General features: G+C 34.5%; 3 protein-coding genes and 3 non-coding genes across 6 annotated transcripts; 4 read left to right on the top strand and 2 right to left on the bottom strand.

Annotated features, from left to right (window-relative positions):
• The first annotated feature begins 668 nt into the window (after positions 1–668).
• Positions 669–3172, top strand: LOC147545974 (cation/calcium exchanger 1-like). Its single transcript, XM_086637156.1, has one exon. The coding sequence runs from the start codon at positions 983–985 to the stop codon at positions 2834–2836; it is 1854 nt and encodes a 617-aa protein (XP_086493282.1). The 5' UTR covers positions 669–982; the 3' UTR covers positions 2837–3172.
• A 671-nt stretch (positions 3173–3843) lies between these two features.
• TRNAG-GCC (transfer RNA glycine (anticodon GCC)) lies at positions 3844–3914 on the bottom strand. The gene has a single exon. It is a non-coding gene; the product is annotated as a tRNA-Gly (tRNA).
• A 387-nt stretch (positions 3915–4301) lies between these two features.
• On the bottom strand, positions 4302–6334 carry UNE7 (Core-2/I-branching beta-1,6-N-acetylglucosaminyltransferase family protein). Its single transcript, XM_086638247.1, has 4 exons — positions 5634–6334; positions 5463–5538; positions 5258–5373; positions 4302–4893 (listed from the first exon to the last, which is right to left on the bottom strand). The coding sequence occupies exons 1-4, from the start codon at positions 6130–6132 to the stop codon at positions 4376–4378; spliced, it is 1209 nt and encodes a 402-aa protein (XP_086494373.1). The 5' UTR covers positions 6133–6334; the 3' UTR covers positions 4302–4375.
• Positions 6335–8217: 1883 nt separating this feature from the next.
• On the top strand, positions 8218–11532 carry LOC147545977 (glucan endo-1,3-beta-glucosidase 8-like). Its single transcript, XM_086638246.1, has 2 exons — positions 8218–9209; positions 10348–11532. The coding sequence occupies exons 1-2, from the start codon at positions 8875–8877 to the stop codon at positions 11453–11455; spliced, it is 1443 nt and encodes a 480-aa protein (XP_086494372.1). The 5' UTR covers positions 8218–8874; the 3' UTR covers positions 11456–11532.
• A 1103-nt stretch (positions 11533–12635) lies between these two features.
• On the top strand, positions 12636–12714 carry LOC147545978 (small nucleolar RNA R12). The gene has a single exon (XR_015224406.1). It is a non-coding gene; the product is annotated as a small nucleolar RNA R12 (small nucleolar RNA).
• A 293-nt stretch (positions 12715–13007) lies between these two features.
• LOC147545979 (small nucleolar RNA SNORD24) lies at positions 13008–13101 on the top strand. The gene has a single exon (XR_015224480.1). It is a non-coding gene; the product is annotated as a small nucleolar RNA SNORD24 (small nucleolar RNA).
• The last annotated feature ends 788 nt before the right edge of the window (positions 13102–13889 follow it).

Below are 13889 nucleotides of genomic sequence, written 5' to 3' on the forward strand. Positions count from 1 at the left end.
ATATATATATATATATATATATATATAATGAAGATATAGAGAAAAAAGGAGCTCTCTACTTAAATAACATGAGGCTACAACCATAATCAAAGGTTTGCCTCGGATTGGTCACCCGTAGACATATTGAAAGTCTCTGTTGTATTCAAAAATAGTTCACGTGCCCATCAACACAGTGTAACTCAATCGTGTTCACATTCATAATCAAGAAAATGAAAAATTGACTTCATAGGCCACATGGATAACAACAATCAAAACATGAAAAGATTAAGATTATGTCTTCATTGTCTTATACTTGATCTGATAGATATTCATACAAATCGAAGTTGATTTCTCTGTTATGAGTCCTAAATATTAAACTATTTATTTCAAGTTTATAAATCTCAAAATATTCTTATGACTTTTCAATTTTAAAATTTCTAAATTAGAAATAAAAAAAATTTAGTAAAACTTATCATAAGCATAAAGACCCAGTAGAAATAACATAAAGAGAAAAAAAAACATTTGGCCGACGAAATTACATAAAGTGAATACCATTAAAAAACGTTCGGCCGACATAAAAAGGTTACACACTCTTGATAGTAACGCCAGAGATTCTGTGAAAAAAACCTAGCACTAATATTGCGCCACGTCACTATATAATCCATATTTATGTGGCACTTTTTACATATATCCGCCATTAAACTTTTGTATTAGTCAGTCTTACCTGAAAGTCGTTGAGCTTATAACAACAACACCACCCCTTTCTTCTCTCTTAAAATTGCACCCCCCCCTCTGGCCCTCTCTACCCTTTCTCTCTCTCTCTCTCTCTCAACTCCGACATCCTTATTGGTGAAGGAAGGAATTACAATAAACACTCACATAAAAACCCCTCAAAATCATGAACTACTACTACTACTCTTCTCTACCTCCATTACCCTCATAATTTGAAACCCTTCTTCTTGTTCTCTCCTTTTCATCCCCAATCTCATTTTCAGGTTAATTTATGGCAAGGGTTTCTTCCTCCATTTCTCAATCAAAGAAGAACGCCTTTTATCTCTTCCTCAACTGTTCCTTCATTTTCCTCCTCTGTTTTTACCTCAATACCTCAATCTCTTCCCCAAATTCTCATAATTCCCTAATTAAAACTTACCCATCATCTCAAACCCTCACTCAAGAATCAAATGCTGAAAAAATCCCCAATTGCAGTAAAATTAATCATTACCATGATCAGAAATCCAAGTGTGAGTATGTAAAATCAAACTCTGGGTGTAAATCAAGTGGGTATATTGATTATCTTCAACTATTTTACTGTAATTGTGGATCAAATCCAGTTTTGGGTTATTCAATTCTAATTCTCTGGCTTATTTTATTATTCTATTTATTGGGTAATACAGCTGCTAATTACTTTTGTTCTTCATTAGAAAGTTTATCAAAAATCTTGAAACTTTCTCCTACTGTTGCTGGTGTCACTCTTCTTTCATTAGGAAATGGAGCCCCGGATGTGTTTTCTAGTATTGTTTCTTTCATGGGTACTGGATCGGGAAGCGTCGGGTTAAATAGTGTTTTAGGTGGAGCTTTCTTTGTTTCAAGTGTTGTTATTGGTATAATTAGTATCACTATAAGCTCTCATGAAGTTATAGTTGATAAAACAAGTTTCATTAAAGATGTTATCTTTTTCTTGGTTACCCTTTGTTCATTACTAGTCATTGTTATCGTCGGAAAGATCAATATATGGGGAGCTTTAGCTTTCATCTCGTTATACTTCGTGTACGTCATTGTTTCTACTACGAATTTATGTAGAAGAAAGAAAGCAAAGGTAAATTCACTCTTCGCATTTTCTTCTCCTCTTAATAGAAGTTTTCTTTCGTATAATGAACTCGGAGAATTTAGTGTTCCGTTGTTAGAGTATATCGACGATGATGACGAATATAAGCTTGTTTCGATTGAAAAAGGCGGTGTCAATCACGATTATGAAGGAAGAGAAGGAGAAGAAGATCAAAATGAAAGAGTTACAACTTGTTTTGGGTTTGTTAATTTATCACCATCATCAAGAAAATATTGTGAATATTTTAATATGTTGTTATATGTGATAGAACTTCCTCTCTACTTGCCAAGAAGAATGACTATTCCTGTTGTGAGTGAAGAAGGATGGTCAAAGCCATTTGCAGTTATTTCAGTTATATTAGCACCAATTTTATTGGCAGCTCTTTGGGGTTCTCAAAGGGGAATAGAAATCTATCTAATTGGTGGGTTTATTGGGATTGTCTTTGGGGTTATAACAATTTTGACTACAAAGAAATCAAATCCACCAAAGAGATGTCTATTGCCTTGGCTTGTGGGTGGATTTCTAATGAGTGTAACTTGGAGTTATATTATAGCAGAGGAATTGGTTTCTTTGTTGATTTCACTTGGGAATATATTTGGGATTAGTCCATCAATATTGGGGTTAACTTTGCTAGCTTGGGGAAATTCACTTGGTGATTTGATTGCTAATATTGCATTGGCCATGAACGGCGAAAAAGACGGTGCACAAATCGCTGTATCGGGCTGTTACGCTGGGCCCATTTTCAATACAATAATGGGTTTGGGCTTATCACTTGTTTTCTCAACTTGGTCTCAGTATCCAACTTCTTTTGTCATACCAAAAGACACTTCTTTGTATGAAACAATAGGGTTTCTAATGGCAGGATTACTATGGGCACTTATTATTCTGCCTAGGAAGAATATGAAGCTTGATAGAGTTTTGGGGTTTGGGCTTTTGGCCATTTACTTGTGCTTTCTTTGTGTGAGATTGATACAGACACTTGGTGGAGTAAATCTTCATGGCTCATTACCTCTTCTTCTTTCTAAACTCTAAGGATGTCTTTAGTAGTGTTTTTCCTTCTTAATTTTGTCTTCTAGCTTTTCTAGGTGATAATGTGTATTTAAACTTTTTCTAGGATCGTGTCAATACTAATATAGATATTAACTTCTACGAGTTCGACTACATATATCTCTGTTTAATGGCTCGTTTAACAGTTAGCGTCAACGAGTTCGACTACATATATCTGTAAGAGAGATACTACACTTATAGTGGACGTTGATCTAATGTATTCATTATAGATCAACTTCTTATAAGCGACTTTGTAATATTTTTATTTTTCAGTCTTACAACTAGAGCTTTCTTATAAGATTTCATGTTGTTCCTTTAAAATACAATTCTATTGATGTAACAATATATTCTATGTTGGATATTACGTTTGTCTATATACTTGTGTTGTGAACGAACTTCATTCACAAGTATCTAATTTGTGTTCATAGTGTTCGCATAGAAATTTGTCGTGTTTGGTTTAGAAAGTATCTTCAAGATCTTTTCAATCGACATGAGATAAAGTTTAAGAACATTGACTTCCAAATGGATGGCCAAATGTGGAGGGCCCAGCATTCAAATCGGGTATTGACGTATTGTCATTCAAGTGTAACTTTATGTGGGCTCAACTAGAGTTGAATATGTGCAGACAAAGAAATATCAAATTTGATGTGTAAATTACTCAAACTAAGTATAAACCGAAAATGATATTTATGTGGTATGGACAGAAAGACAAAAACAAATCCAATAAAACAATTAGGAAACTGATGTTGGTGTTGTTAGAAGAAAACGTAGAAGAATAGAATTCATATATATAATAACGAAAGAGTTAAAGCTGAAGATTCTTTTGTAGTATTTCCAACACTGAGAGAGATGAGCATACTTTTGAATAAATGCCAGCTTTCAACACAAACACAACATAAAGTAATCCAAGATGATGCTAAATCCATATCTAAGTAATCGGCAAGAAGAAATTCACATAAAATGGCTTCAAAAGGGCCCAAATAAAAACCAAATGCACCAGCCGGGAATCGAACCCGGGTCTGTACCGTGGCAGGGTACTATTCTACCACTAGACCACTGGTGCTTTGTTGAGAAATTATGGATATAAAGATAATTGATTTCATTTGGGTATTGGGAGTATCAGAGAGAGGTCAAGTTTATGTACCGATAAAGATGAAGATATTCCAAAAGATTAATTGAATTAGAGGAGATGATACTAAAGGAAGAGGGGAGGATAGTGAGGATTAATCACTACTGGTCTATATATTTCTATACAACTTGGAAAACGTAATTAGTCATGGTAGCCTAACGAAATATAGACAAGAGATGAGTAGAGTTGTCGTCTATGAGGCTACATTGTCATATGAAGATGGGACGTTAACAACAGAGTTAATTCATTTTACGTCTATATCTCTAGATCATAAACTGATATCATCTCATCAATTATTCAGAAAGTAAATGATATCCATAGTTAACATATTAAAAATCAATTTATTTCAATTCTAATAAAGTATATGTTAAAGTTTATCAAAAAAATAAAAGAATTCATCTACATTGCCTTCTTCTAAATTCTTTCTCGGAAACCAATTTCTTCAACAAAGTCTTTAATCTTCTTGAACCCGGACCGGGCTTCATAAGACCGATATTACTTCTCTTCAAACCCGAGCATTTTGACATATTCTCATCACCTTCAGAACACCATCCGCCATAAGAAAATTTTCCTTTATATCGTCTAAGAAGTTCATGATCAATCTTATCAAGAACGGGATCATCCTGTTTAAATTTTCTTGCAAATGAAACATTTTTTAGAACCATTTTCTTGTAATCTTTCATGCTTAACGACCTTGGATGTTGTTTCGGTGGTATATCCCATGAAATATAATGAAGATCATGATTCACGGTCGTGTTTTTTAACTTCTGAGAATTGCAGATTACTGTCTGAAAGTAGCCCTCAGGCGACGAAACAAAATTTGTATAATATAGAAGAAGAGTCCTTGGAAGATTATCCCAACCCATTACACAATACTCGGCGAACGATCTAGACAAAATTGTCCATGCTGAACCTAAATTAAAACACATATAGTTCAAATTGCATTTTATAGAATTCAAGTTGACAACCATGTTAGAATTTAGATGCCCTAAAATCCTATAGGTCATTTTCTATCATAAAGGAATAACATTTCCTATTTCTGAGTTTCTGCAAGATCAGAAAACGCACATGTATCCCATATCCATAAGCAGAAAGAAAGGATCCTTGGTCCAACCAATGCCCATGTGGTTCCCTTAAAAATTTTGTAACCCTAGAAATTGAAACCCTAATTTTTTATTATTAAGCTCTAATTTATATGCTAAACCCAAAATTTACACTAAACCCCAAAAAATGAATTGAAGTAGGGAATGTTATTAGAGGTAGAAAGCAATGGGTACCTGTGTAGAGTTTGAAAGCAGTGGGCAGAGTTCTCTGTCTTATAACCCACCAAATTTCAGATTTATTTTGATTATATAGACCAGGATCTATCATGATTGGTTTCCCTCTCTTGTTCCTACAATTTTATGGTAAAGAAGTAAGGCATTTGTAGAACAATTTGAGCATCAAAGATAAGTTAGAGAGAGAGAGGAGAGAGAGAATCACATTTTCCAACCCAAGTGACTAGAGTGTTGAATAAAATTGAGATCTCTAGGCAAATTGGAGAAGGCATGAATCAGATCTGAGAAATGGGTATCATCAAAATCTCATAATAAGAACAAAAAACAGATCAAACAACTATAAATTAAACAAAATTTGTTAAGAAACTTACCTTACCATCTTGAGTAACTAGAGGATAATCAGAAGCACTAAGATTAATAAACCAATCCCATTTGCAAGTTCTAAGAAGCATTGACATAGAATGAAGAGTAGTAGAAAGCATAGTGGGTCCTCTATAAGTAATCAAATTCGGCTTTTGAACGATCCAAACATTACCGATTTGGGCGAAAACCGGTTCATTCGAAACAAATTGGGATAATTGAAGGTGTTCTGTTTTTGGTGCATCTTTTTCCATGTGAATAAGATAGTAGTTTCCTGGATGATATAATGCAAGTAAGGTTCTTTTTAGTTTATCGAGATCGCCTTTCGAAGCAGAGATCAAGTAAGCAAATGTAACTGGATATGATTTAGTATTTGATGGTAAACTATTGATAGAATTGATAATGGGTTGTAATCTTTGGATAGGTTTGATTAATAATAGTGTTGCTATAATGAAGAAGAAACATAGAATTGTTGAGGTTAGAATGCAGGGGATCATAAATTTCTTGATACCCATTTGGGATGATGAAAAGAGTTGAGCATGAGAGAGAGAGAGAGAGAGAGAGAAAGATGAGTGAAGAAAGAAGAAGATGAAGGTGTTTATCTAATCTAGTTATTATTAGTGGAGAGGTTCCTGTGAGTAAAAGCAAGAGGAAGAGTGGTTGATTTCCTTACTAAGGGGAGGATGTCATGTGTCATGTTCTTATTGATTGATGGATATATGTGAGGTGAGCTTTTTCCTCTTTTTAAATTAAGCAACAACTATCTTTCTTTCTTTAATGAGTTTTGCAGGAGGATAATGTTGGTAACAATGCCAATTACACAATAAAAGAACAAATTACTAAACAAAGAATTTCCCAAGGTTACCACACAATGTCATATACTAGGAAAAATGGGTGGATACTTTACATCTGCTTCAATATATAATAGACAAAACTGCGAATTGTGTTTTTCACGAAAACTGTGAATTATAGAGATAACGATTGATAAATACATTAGTATTATTCTTTCTCTCGGAGAAAGATAAGAAGAAGAGAGAACTCTCTCTCGATATATAGACTTTCTGACCAACTCAATAGGCGATCCTTGCATAAGTCTCTAGAAGTGATTACATTTGTTACATAATATTGATACATCACATACTAAATAGGAACGATAACACTTGTAAGTACAACACTTAGACCCTTATATAAACGAGAATGCTAGGTTCACGGAAGATAATGCCGAAATATTTTCACGGAGTGTCGTGGAAATTCATTGAAACTTCGACTAAATTTGGGTCGTTAAGATGAACGACTCAGATTCTAGCCTAAATGACCAATTGGTGCCTTTGAAAGCTTTAAAAGCGCCCCTAACAACATTACATTTGTGGTTCATGTTCAAAGGGCCCACTCTTAATTAGCAACCATGGGTAACTACTTCCCCGACAGTATCGAGAAAAAACTGTCGCCCAACTTAAAACGAGGATTAGCCCACTTATGAACTAGGCAACTGAAACCCCAACTTATAGCACTTCAATTTTTGGCTATAGGCAGGCTCTATATCAATCTCTTAGCTCAGTGCTAGGTTCCAAAAATGTAGTTTGTCGTGTAGCCAAATCGGGAAACGACATTTTCTATAAATTACTAAACTACCCCTAGTATTTGGGTCCACTTTTATCCAAAATCAACCGCCATTACCCCAGTGTCAGCGACCGACTAAACACCTTTTAAACCGACTGACACCCCTTTTAAACCGCCATTGATGGCCAACTAATCTTAAATATTCATTTTCACTTTCACATCGTGGGTGAAGATTCTTAAAGTGATGTGTTGATAGTTTCACTGATTGCAACTCCAAGATATTTTGGGTGAAAAAAATCAATCCATTTTTTAGTCTTTAATTAGGTACTTCCAATAGTTTCGTAATAAATTATCACAACTTTTAAACACTTTGAAAAAATATTAAGTTCTAAAATATAAATATTTGGAGTTTGAATCATTTTTTTCTTTCTTAAATCCTTCACATCTACAATTATTGTCATGGATATGTATTCGGTAAGGCCAGCGCTTTGGGGAAAGCTAAACAGTTTTCGGGATGTGAAGACTTGGTCAAAAATTGGTCAATTTTGTTTGACAATTTTATTTAGGGAGAAAGCAACATAGCTTCTCCACCTCAGCTCTCTCTCTCTCCACCTCACCTCACTCTCTCTCCACCTCACCTCTTTATCTTCTCCGATTAGGTCGCCGGTCGGAAAATTTTCCGGCCAACGACCATGAAAAAAAAAATATTCACTCTCTCTCTTTCTCTAGAAACTCCGGCGAAGGGGTTTCCCTTCGCCGGAGTTCCGGTCTGTTGAAGAACAAAGAGGTGAGGTGGAGAGAGAGTGAGGCGAGGTGGAGTGTTTTTTTATCTCCCCTGAAAATTTATTTCCCCGAAAAATTTCTAAAATTCTAAATTTCACACCCCGAAAACTATTTAGCTTTCCCCAAAAGCGCTGGCCATTCGGTAAATATTCGTTTTCATTTTTTATACTCCAGATTCTATTCTTAAAAAAAATGTTAAGGGCGGGAATATTTTCTTGGTTACATTAAGTCGGTCCCTAAATTTTACTTTTCATTTTGGTATTCTCTCTCACATATTCTCCTTTGCACATGAAATGAACATGTGTTTTCCCCTTTTCCTATTTTTCTTTATAAGATATGGTTGAGTTTTACAAAAACAAAAAACCAAAAAAGAGATTTGCAACTACATAAATTGCTAAAAGCTTGAGGTCAAAAATCATAACAAACAATAGGATGGTATAGCAAATGTGCTATTTAAAACAGTTGTCTACAAAAAGGAGTACTCAATTCCATTATATTCTCTTGTTTTTTCCACTTCAATCTTTCTCATATCCCAATTCAATCTCCTTCCCACTCTCATGAACTAATTTTAAAAACTCACCAAGATTCTTATAACCCCATTTCCACAACTCACTATAACTTGGGGGCTGGGCTGTCTTTCTTATTGTGGTTTCCAAACCTCTCTCTCTATCTTCCATAGCCTCCTCACCTTTAAACATCTATTCCTGCAAATTCCCCTGCACAAAAAACCGTTTTATTACCACATCAAGTGAAAAAGAAACAGAATAAAATACAAGTATTTCACTCCATATTCAAAACCCATACAAATTCAACAAAATTCTCCCTACCCACCTCTGAAAATTCAACTTTTTCTCTTCAATTTTTGTTCATTTCCATTCCAGTACTAATTTCTTACTTGGGTTCAATTAGAAATTATGGCAACTAAACTAAGTTATCTATTTTGGGTTCTATTAGTTGGATATCTTGGTTTAATTTCTGTGGAAGGAGTTGGAGTAAACTGGGGAAATATGGCAACTCATCCTTTACCACCTGATATTGTAGTTCAATTATTAAAAGATAATGGAATTCAGAAAGTGAAATTATTTGATGCTGATGAATCAACCATGAAAGCTTTATCTGGAACTGGAATTGAAGTTATGATAGCTATTCCAAATGATCAACTTTCTGATATGACTGATTTTGGTAAAGCTAAAAAATGGGTTGACAAAAATGTAACTCACTATCATTCCAATGGAGGAGTTAATATCAAGTAAGTAAGCTCTAATTTTATCTCTTTATTTTGAATTTTTAAGTAAATTTCATAGTTTTAGTCTCAATGATTTTGATGTTTAAACTTAATTATCACTAGTTCAATACTGGGTATGGATTAATTCTTAGTTAATTAGTTAATAAAAATCAATACTTGGTGAAGTAATAGTGAATGAAGTTGGTTGTGGAACTAAAAGCATAATTAGATTCTTAGTTATAAAGGAACAGAACAAAAGTAAAAAGTTAGGGATAAGTGGTAAGAGAATTGTTCTCTAAAAGATATAAAGTAGTGGGAATGTGATCTATGTGGTTCTAAATGTTTGTTAACATCTCTTGGGGTAGAGATAATGGGAAATTTTGTATTAAGTTCTCTAAAACGATATAATCTTTCGAAAAAACTAGTTAATCAAGTTGGTTGGGGCATATAAACTTAGAAACCCATTGGTAGTACCTTAGTAGTAGTAACATACGCAAATTGACGCATACTCTTTCTGACGGAAATTTCAACAAAGGTTTACTGCCCCTTGTTATGGGATGATGCAGACCAGCTTTGGGGCTCTAGTGATGTTGTCTGCTTTGGAAAACCACGAGGACCAGGGGTGTCAAAGCGAAAAATATCACTAGCAGCCCGAAAGGCTAGTCCACATCATCACCCTCGTATATAACTCTTTCACTATAATTCACTCTATAAGATGAATGGCTAAGGATCCGACATGACTTTTTTCTTCTTCTAATTGGAAATCTCAATACTCACTAAAACTTAAACAAAAAATCGTTGTTTTAGATCGTCGTGATTCTTCAATCTTCCACCTTACAAGTTTATGACCCTATGGTTCTTAAAATTTGAAATTCATGGTCATGCTCTTCTTTCATCACCCTCGTATATAACTCTTTCACTATAATTCACTCTATAAGATGAATAACTAAGGATCCGGCATGAATTTTTTCTTCTTCTAATTAATTGGATATCTCAATACTCACTGAAACTTAAACAAAATCGTTGTTTTAGATCGTCGTGATTCTACAATCTTCCACCTTACATGTTTATGAGCCGATGGTTCTTAAAATTTGAAATTCATGGTCACGCTCTTCTTTCATACTTTTGGTTTTTGTTTTCTTGATGTTTATTTTTATGACAGATATGTAGCAGTTGGAAATGAGCCTTTCCTCTCATCATACAACAATTCCTTCTTAACTCTCACCTACCCTGCTCTCCAAAACATACAAAATGCCCTTAACGACGCTGGTGTAGGTGACAAAGTTAAGGCCACAGTTCCTTTAAACGCAGATGTCTATAACTCACCAGCAACCAACCCTGTCCCTTCTACAGGTAGGTTTAGGGCAGACATAAGTGATCTCATGACTCAAATAGTTCAATTCCTTAATAAAAACAATGCTCCTTTCACGGTTAACATCTACCCATTTCTAAGTTTATATGGAAACGACGATTTTCCTTTTGATTACGCTTTCTTTGACGGAGTAAACAACCCTATTATGGATAATGGGATATCCTATACTAACGTGTTCGACGCCAATTTCGATACTTTGGTATGGGCACTAAGAGCAATAGGATATGGGGATATGCCAATTTTGGTTGGAGAGGTAGGATGGCCTACAGATGGAGATAAGAATGCAAATGTAGGTTTTGCTCAAAGATTTTATGGTGGACTCCTGAAAAAACTAGCAATGAAGCAAGGAACACCAATGAGACCTAGTGATATAGAAGTTTATTTGTTCGGATTGATCGATGAAGATGCTAAGAGCATTGCACCAGGGAACTTTGAGCGTCACTGGGGAATTTTTCGATATGATGGTCAACCCAAGTTTCCTATTTATTCTTCAAAAGATCAGGCTTTGAGCACGTACCTCGTGGGAGCTAAGAATGTTGAATATTTGCCTCAGAAATGGTGTGTTTTTAACCCGAAAGCGAACGATCTAAGCAAACTAGGGGATAATATCAACTATGCTTGTAGCAACTCTGATTGTACTTCACTTGGGTATGCATCATCTTGTAGCAACTTAGATGCACAAGGAAATGCATCTTATGCATTTAACATGTATTTCCAAGCTATGGATCAAGAATATAATGGTTGTAATTTCGACGGGTTGGCCATGATAACAAGTCAAAATGCTTCACAAGGAACCTGCACTTTCATAATTCAGATTGATTCATCATCTTCATTTCTTGTGCCTTCTTTTGTGATGTTGGCATCTGTGATAGTTCTCTGGTTTTCGTTGTTTGGTTGATTTCTTTGTGTAGATATCTTATACAATAATATCTCATATGTACTTCTTTTTGTAATGTGAATAAGTTTTGTAGTCCATGTTATTGCTTTGAATGTTCCTTAGTTTTTCCCTGATTTCGTAGAGATGTTTTTTTCATAGGCGACGAGCTTTCCTTTACTGAAATAACTTTGAGATTCATGTAATCATGTAACGATTACCATCCATTAATTAAGAAACGATCATCCATTTGCGGCGGTTAGTGATATTGCTAATAATGTAGGATTAAGTTGTATAGCGATGGTTTAAAGTGTACATTCTTACCTTCAATTTATATAAGCGTCACTCTTCTAAACTATATATTCAACGTTTTATTTTCTTCGTTAGATTTTAACGATCTACTGTTAAGAATAACGACACGATTTGGAGAGAGATATGGACCCAGAAATCCTACCATTTCAAAGTGATTTTAGCTCATTGACTAATGTGCACTCACTTTAACTCGGTGAACCTGGTTTTGACCGTCTTTGGTTAGAGGCGTCTCAAGTTCGGTAGACACGGACTAAATTTTGTTATAAAGTTTGACCAAAATCCTCGAAATTCGAGTTTTATCAAGTGAAATTGCTCAGCCCATTTGATATTAGCAGATTTAAACCAAATTTGGTTGAGTCCATTGATTTTGAGTCAAAAGAAAGTAAGAGCGTCGATTTTGAGAGGTGAGCGCTTTTATTAATTTCTTAGACATATGGGCTTTTAACAAGAACCGGACGCCTTTAAACTACCCTATACCATTATCATGTGTTCAACCTAGGGTTTCTTACAACTACTATAAAACCAGAACATTGCCTTCATCCAGTTGAAAATTAGGGTTTAGTTGGAGAGGGGGGAAGGAAGAGCAATCTGAGGTTTTGTTAGATATTTTCTAATTTTTTCTTTTTGAGATATTCTTTATTTTTCAGTGATAAATTTTTGAGAGAGAGAGAGAGAGAGGAAAAAGCCTAACATTGTAAATTTATGTAGCTATATATTCAAATGGTTCATAAATCTATCTTTAGGCAAAATAACAAAACTTCTTTAACTTGCTCCGATTATCCTTTTCGTACAGCTTCTTTTAAAAAATTAGGGTTTTTTCTTTGGGAAAGTAGAGATAGTTATATTTATTAAATTTTAGGAACAAGGTGAATGAAAGATTACGGGGAAATGGTTGTGGATGATGGAAAAAACAGATGGATTCCCAATGATTTTCATAACGTGATCACAAAAATCAGCTACTTCTGACACAACCATTCAATCCCCATACACCTTCAATTAGCTTCTAAGTCTTGTGTATTGTTTTTTTTCTAATTTCGATCTGATTTTTCTGATCCAAAGAGGTTAATTTAAGACAAAATAAACCAAACCTTATTTTCTTGGGAAATGATAAAGTTACAAAAGATTATGACAAAAAAAAATTCCTAACTGATATGGCGGGTGTGGTTTCAAACTTTTGTGACTCTAGCATCTCTCTATTTTCTTAGTTATGTTCGTTTTGGTTTAATTTCTATGCTATAAATTTTGAAAGAAATGAGTTAAGTTTAGCAGGTGATGTGAGGATAATATTTGCTACTCTTGATGGGGTTTACAAAAGAAACCTTGTTTGATGATTTTTATCCACCAAGATCTCTGAGGCTAATTCATTTCTTACCTTTTTTGTGGTTGTGGTTTCTTCAACAAATAATCCTACATTGGGTTGGTTGTGTTTTCTTTGGTTATTGGAACTAGTAGTAGTAGCTTTAAGCGTCATTTACACAATTTGTGGTACCACCGTACCAGGATATATTACTATCCCCCCTATGGCCCTATATCCACTATCGGTTCTATTCCATTCAATGGCTACCGACTGCTACATTTCTCAACCCCAAACTAGAAGGAAAACTAAGTTCTATAAATTTATTGTAACACCACTGAATTAATCAAAACAATTGGAGTTGAGCAATTTTTCCATGACTTGGTTTTTAGAGTGTTTAATGGAAAATCACACCTTGATTTCATGAAAACAGAGAGCAACAACACTAAGTTTATTTCTGTAAATGATTTGTTTTTTTTTTCCGGTTTGACAACTAGTAAGAATTGTTTTTTTTCTAAGGGTCCGTTTCATACGCGAGAATATATATGGGTAAGAAAACGACTTTCTTTCTCATTAGAATGAAAAGGGATTTCTTACCTTGAGTGTCTGTTTGATACGTGACAAAAGTGAATAAGAAGAAAATCAGTTTTTCACTGTTTGATTGGTCTTCTGAGTAAGAAAATCGATTTCTTGTAAGAAAAAAAAAGTGTGAAAATAAGTCCAATAATTTTACCACCTTGAAGATGGGAAAATTGATTTCTTACTCTCTCAAACTTACACTCTCTCTCTTACGTAACGGCACTTACGTAATTATCTCTCATCATCTATCTTCAATGTTGGATTGCTCGACTG

The sequence above is a fragment of the Eschscholzia californica genome, unplaced genomic scaffold, assembly GCF_041429995.1.
Source record: "Eschscholzia californica isolate CP2 unplaced genomic scaffold, dmEscCali1.0.p SCAF_4, whole genome shotgun sequence".
In the NCBI taxonomy this organism is placed as follows: Eukaryota; Viridiplantae; Streptophyta; class Magnoliopsida; order Ranunculales; family Papaveraceae; genus Eschscholzia; species Eschscholzia californica.

Bases quoted from the DNA above. Each gene is read 5' to 3' on its own strand.
- LOC147545974 (XM_086637156.1), top strand. From the start codon at position 983: ATGGCAAGGGTTTCTTCCTCCATTTCTCAATCAAAGAAGAACGCCTTT.
- UNE7 (XM_086638247.1), bottom strand. From the start codon at position 6,132: ATGGGTATCAAGAAATTTATGATCCCCTGCATTCTAACCTCAACAATT. The intron at 5,539-5,633 runs GTAAGGTAAGTT...CCCATTTCTCAG, and splicing joins TCCTCTAGTTACTCAAGATG to ATCTGATTCATGCCTTCTCC. The intron at 4,894-5,257 runs GTACCCATTGCT...GTTTTAATTTAG, and splicing joins TGCTTTCAAACTCTACACAG to GTTCAGCATGGACAATTTTG.
- LOC147545977 (XM_086638246.1), top strand. From the start codon at position 8,875: ATGGCAACTAAACTAAGTTATCTATTTTGGGTTCTATTAGTTGGATAT. The intron at 9,210-10,347 runs GTAAGTAAGCTC...TTTTTATGACAG, and splicing joins AATGGAGGAGTTAATATCAA to ATATGTAGCAGTTGGAAATG.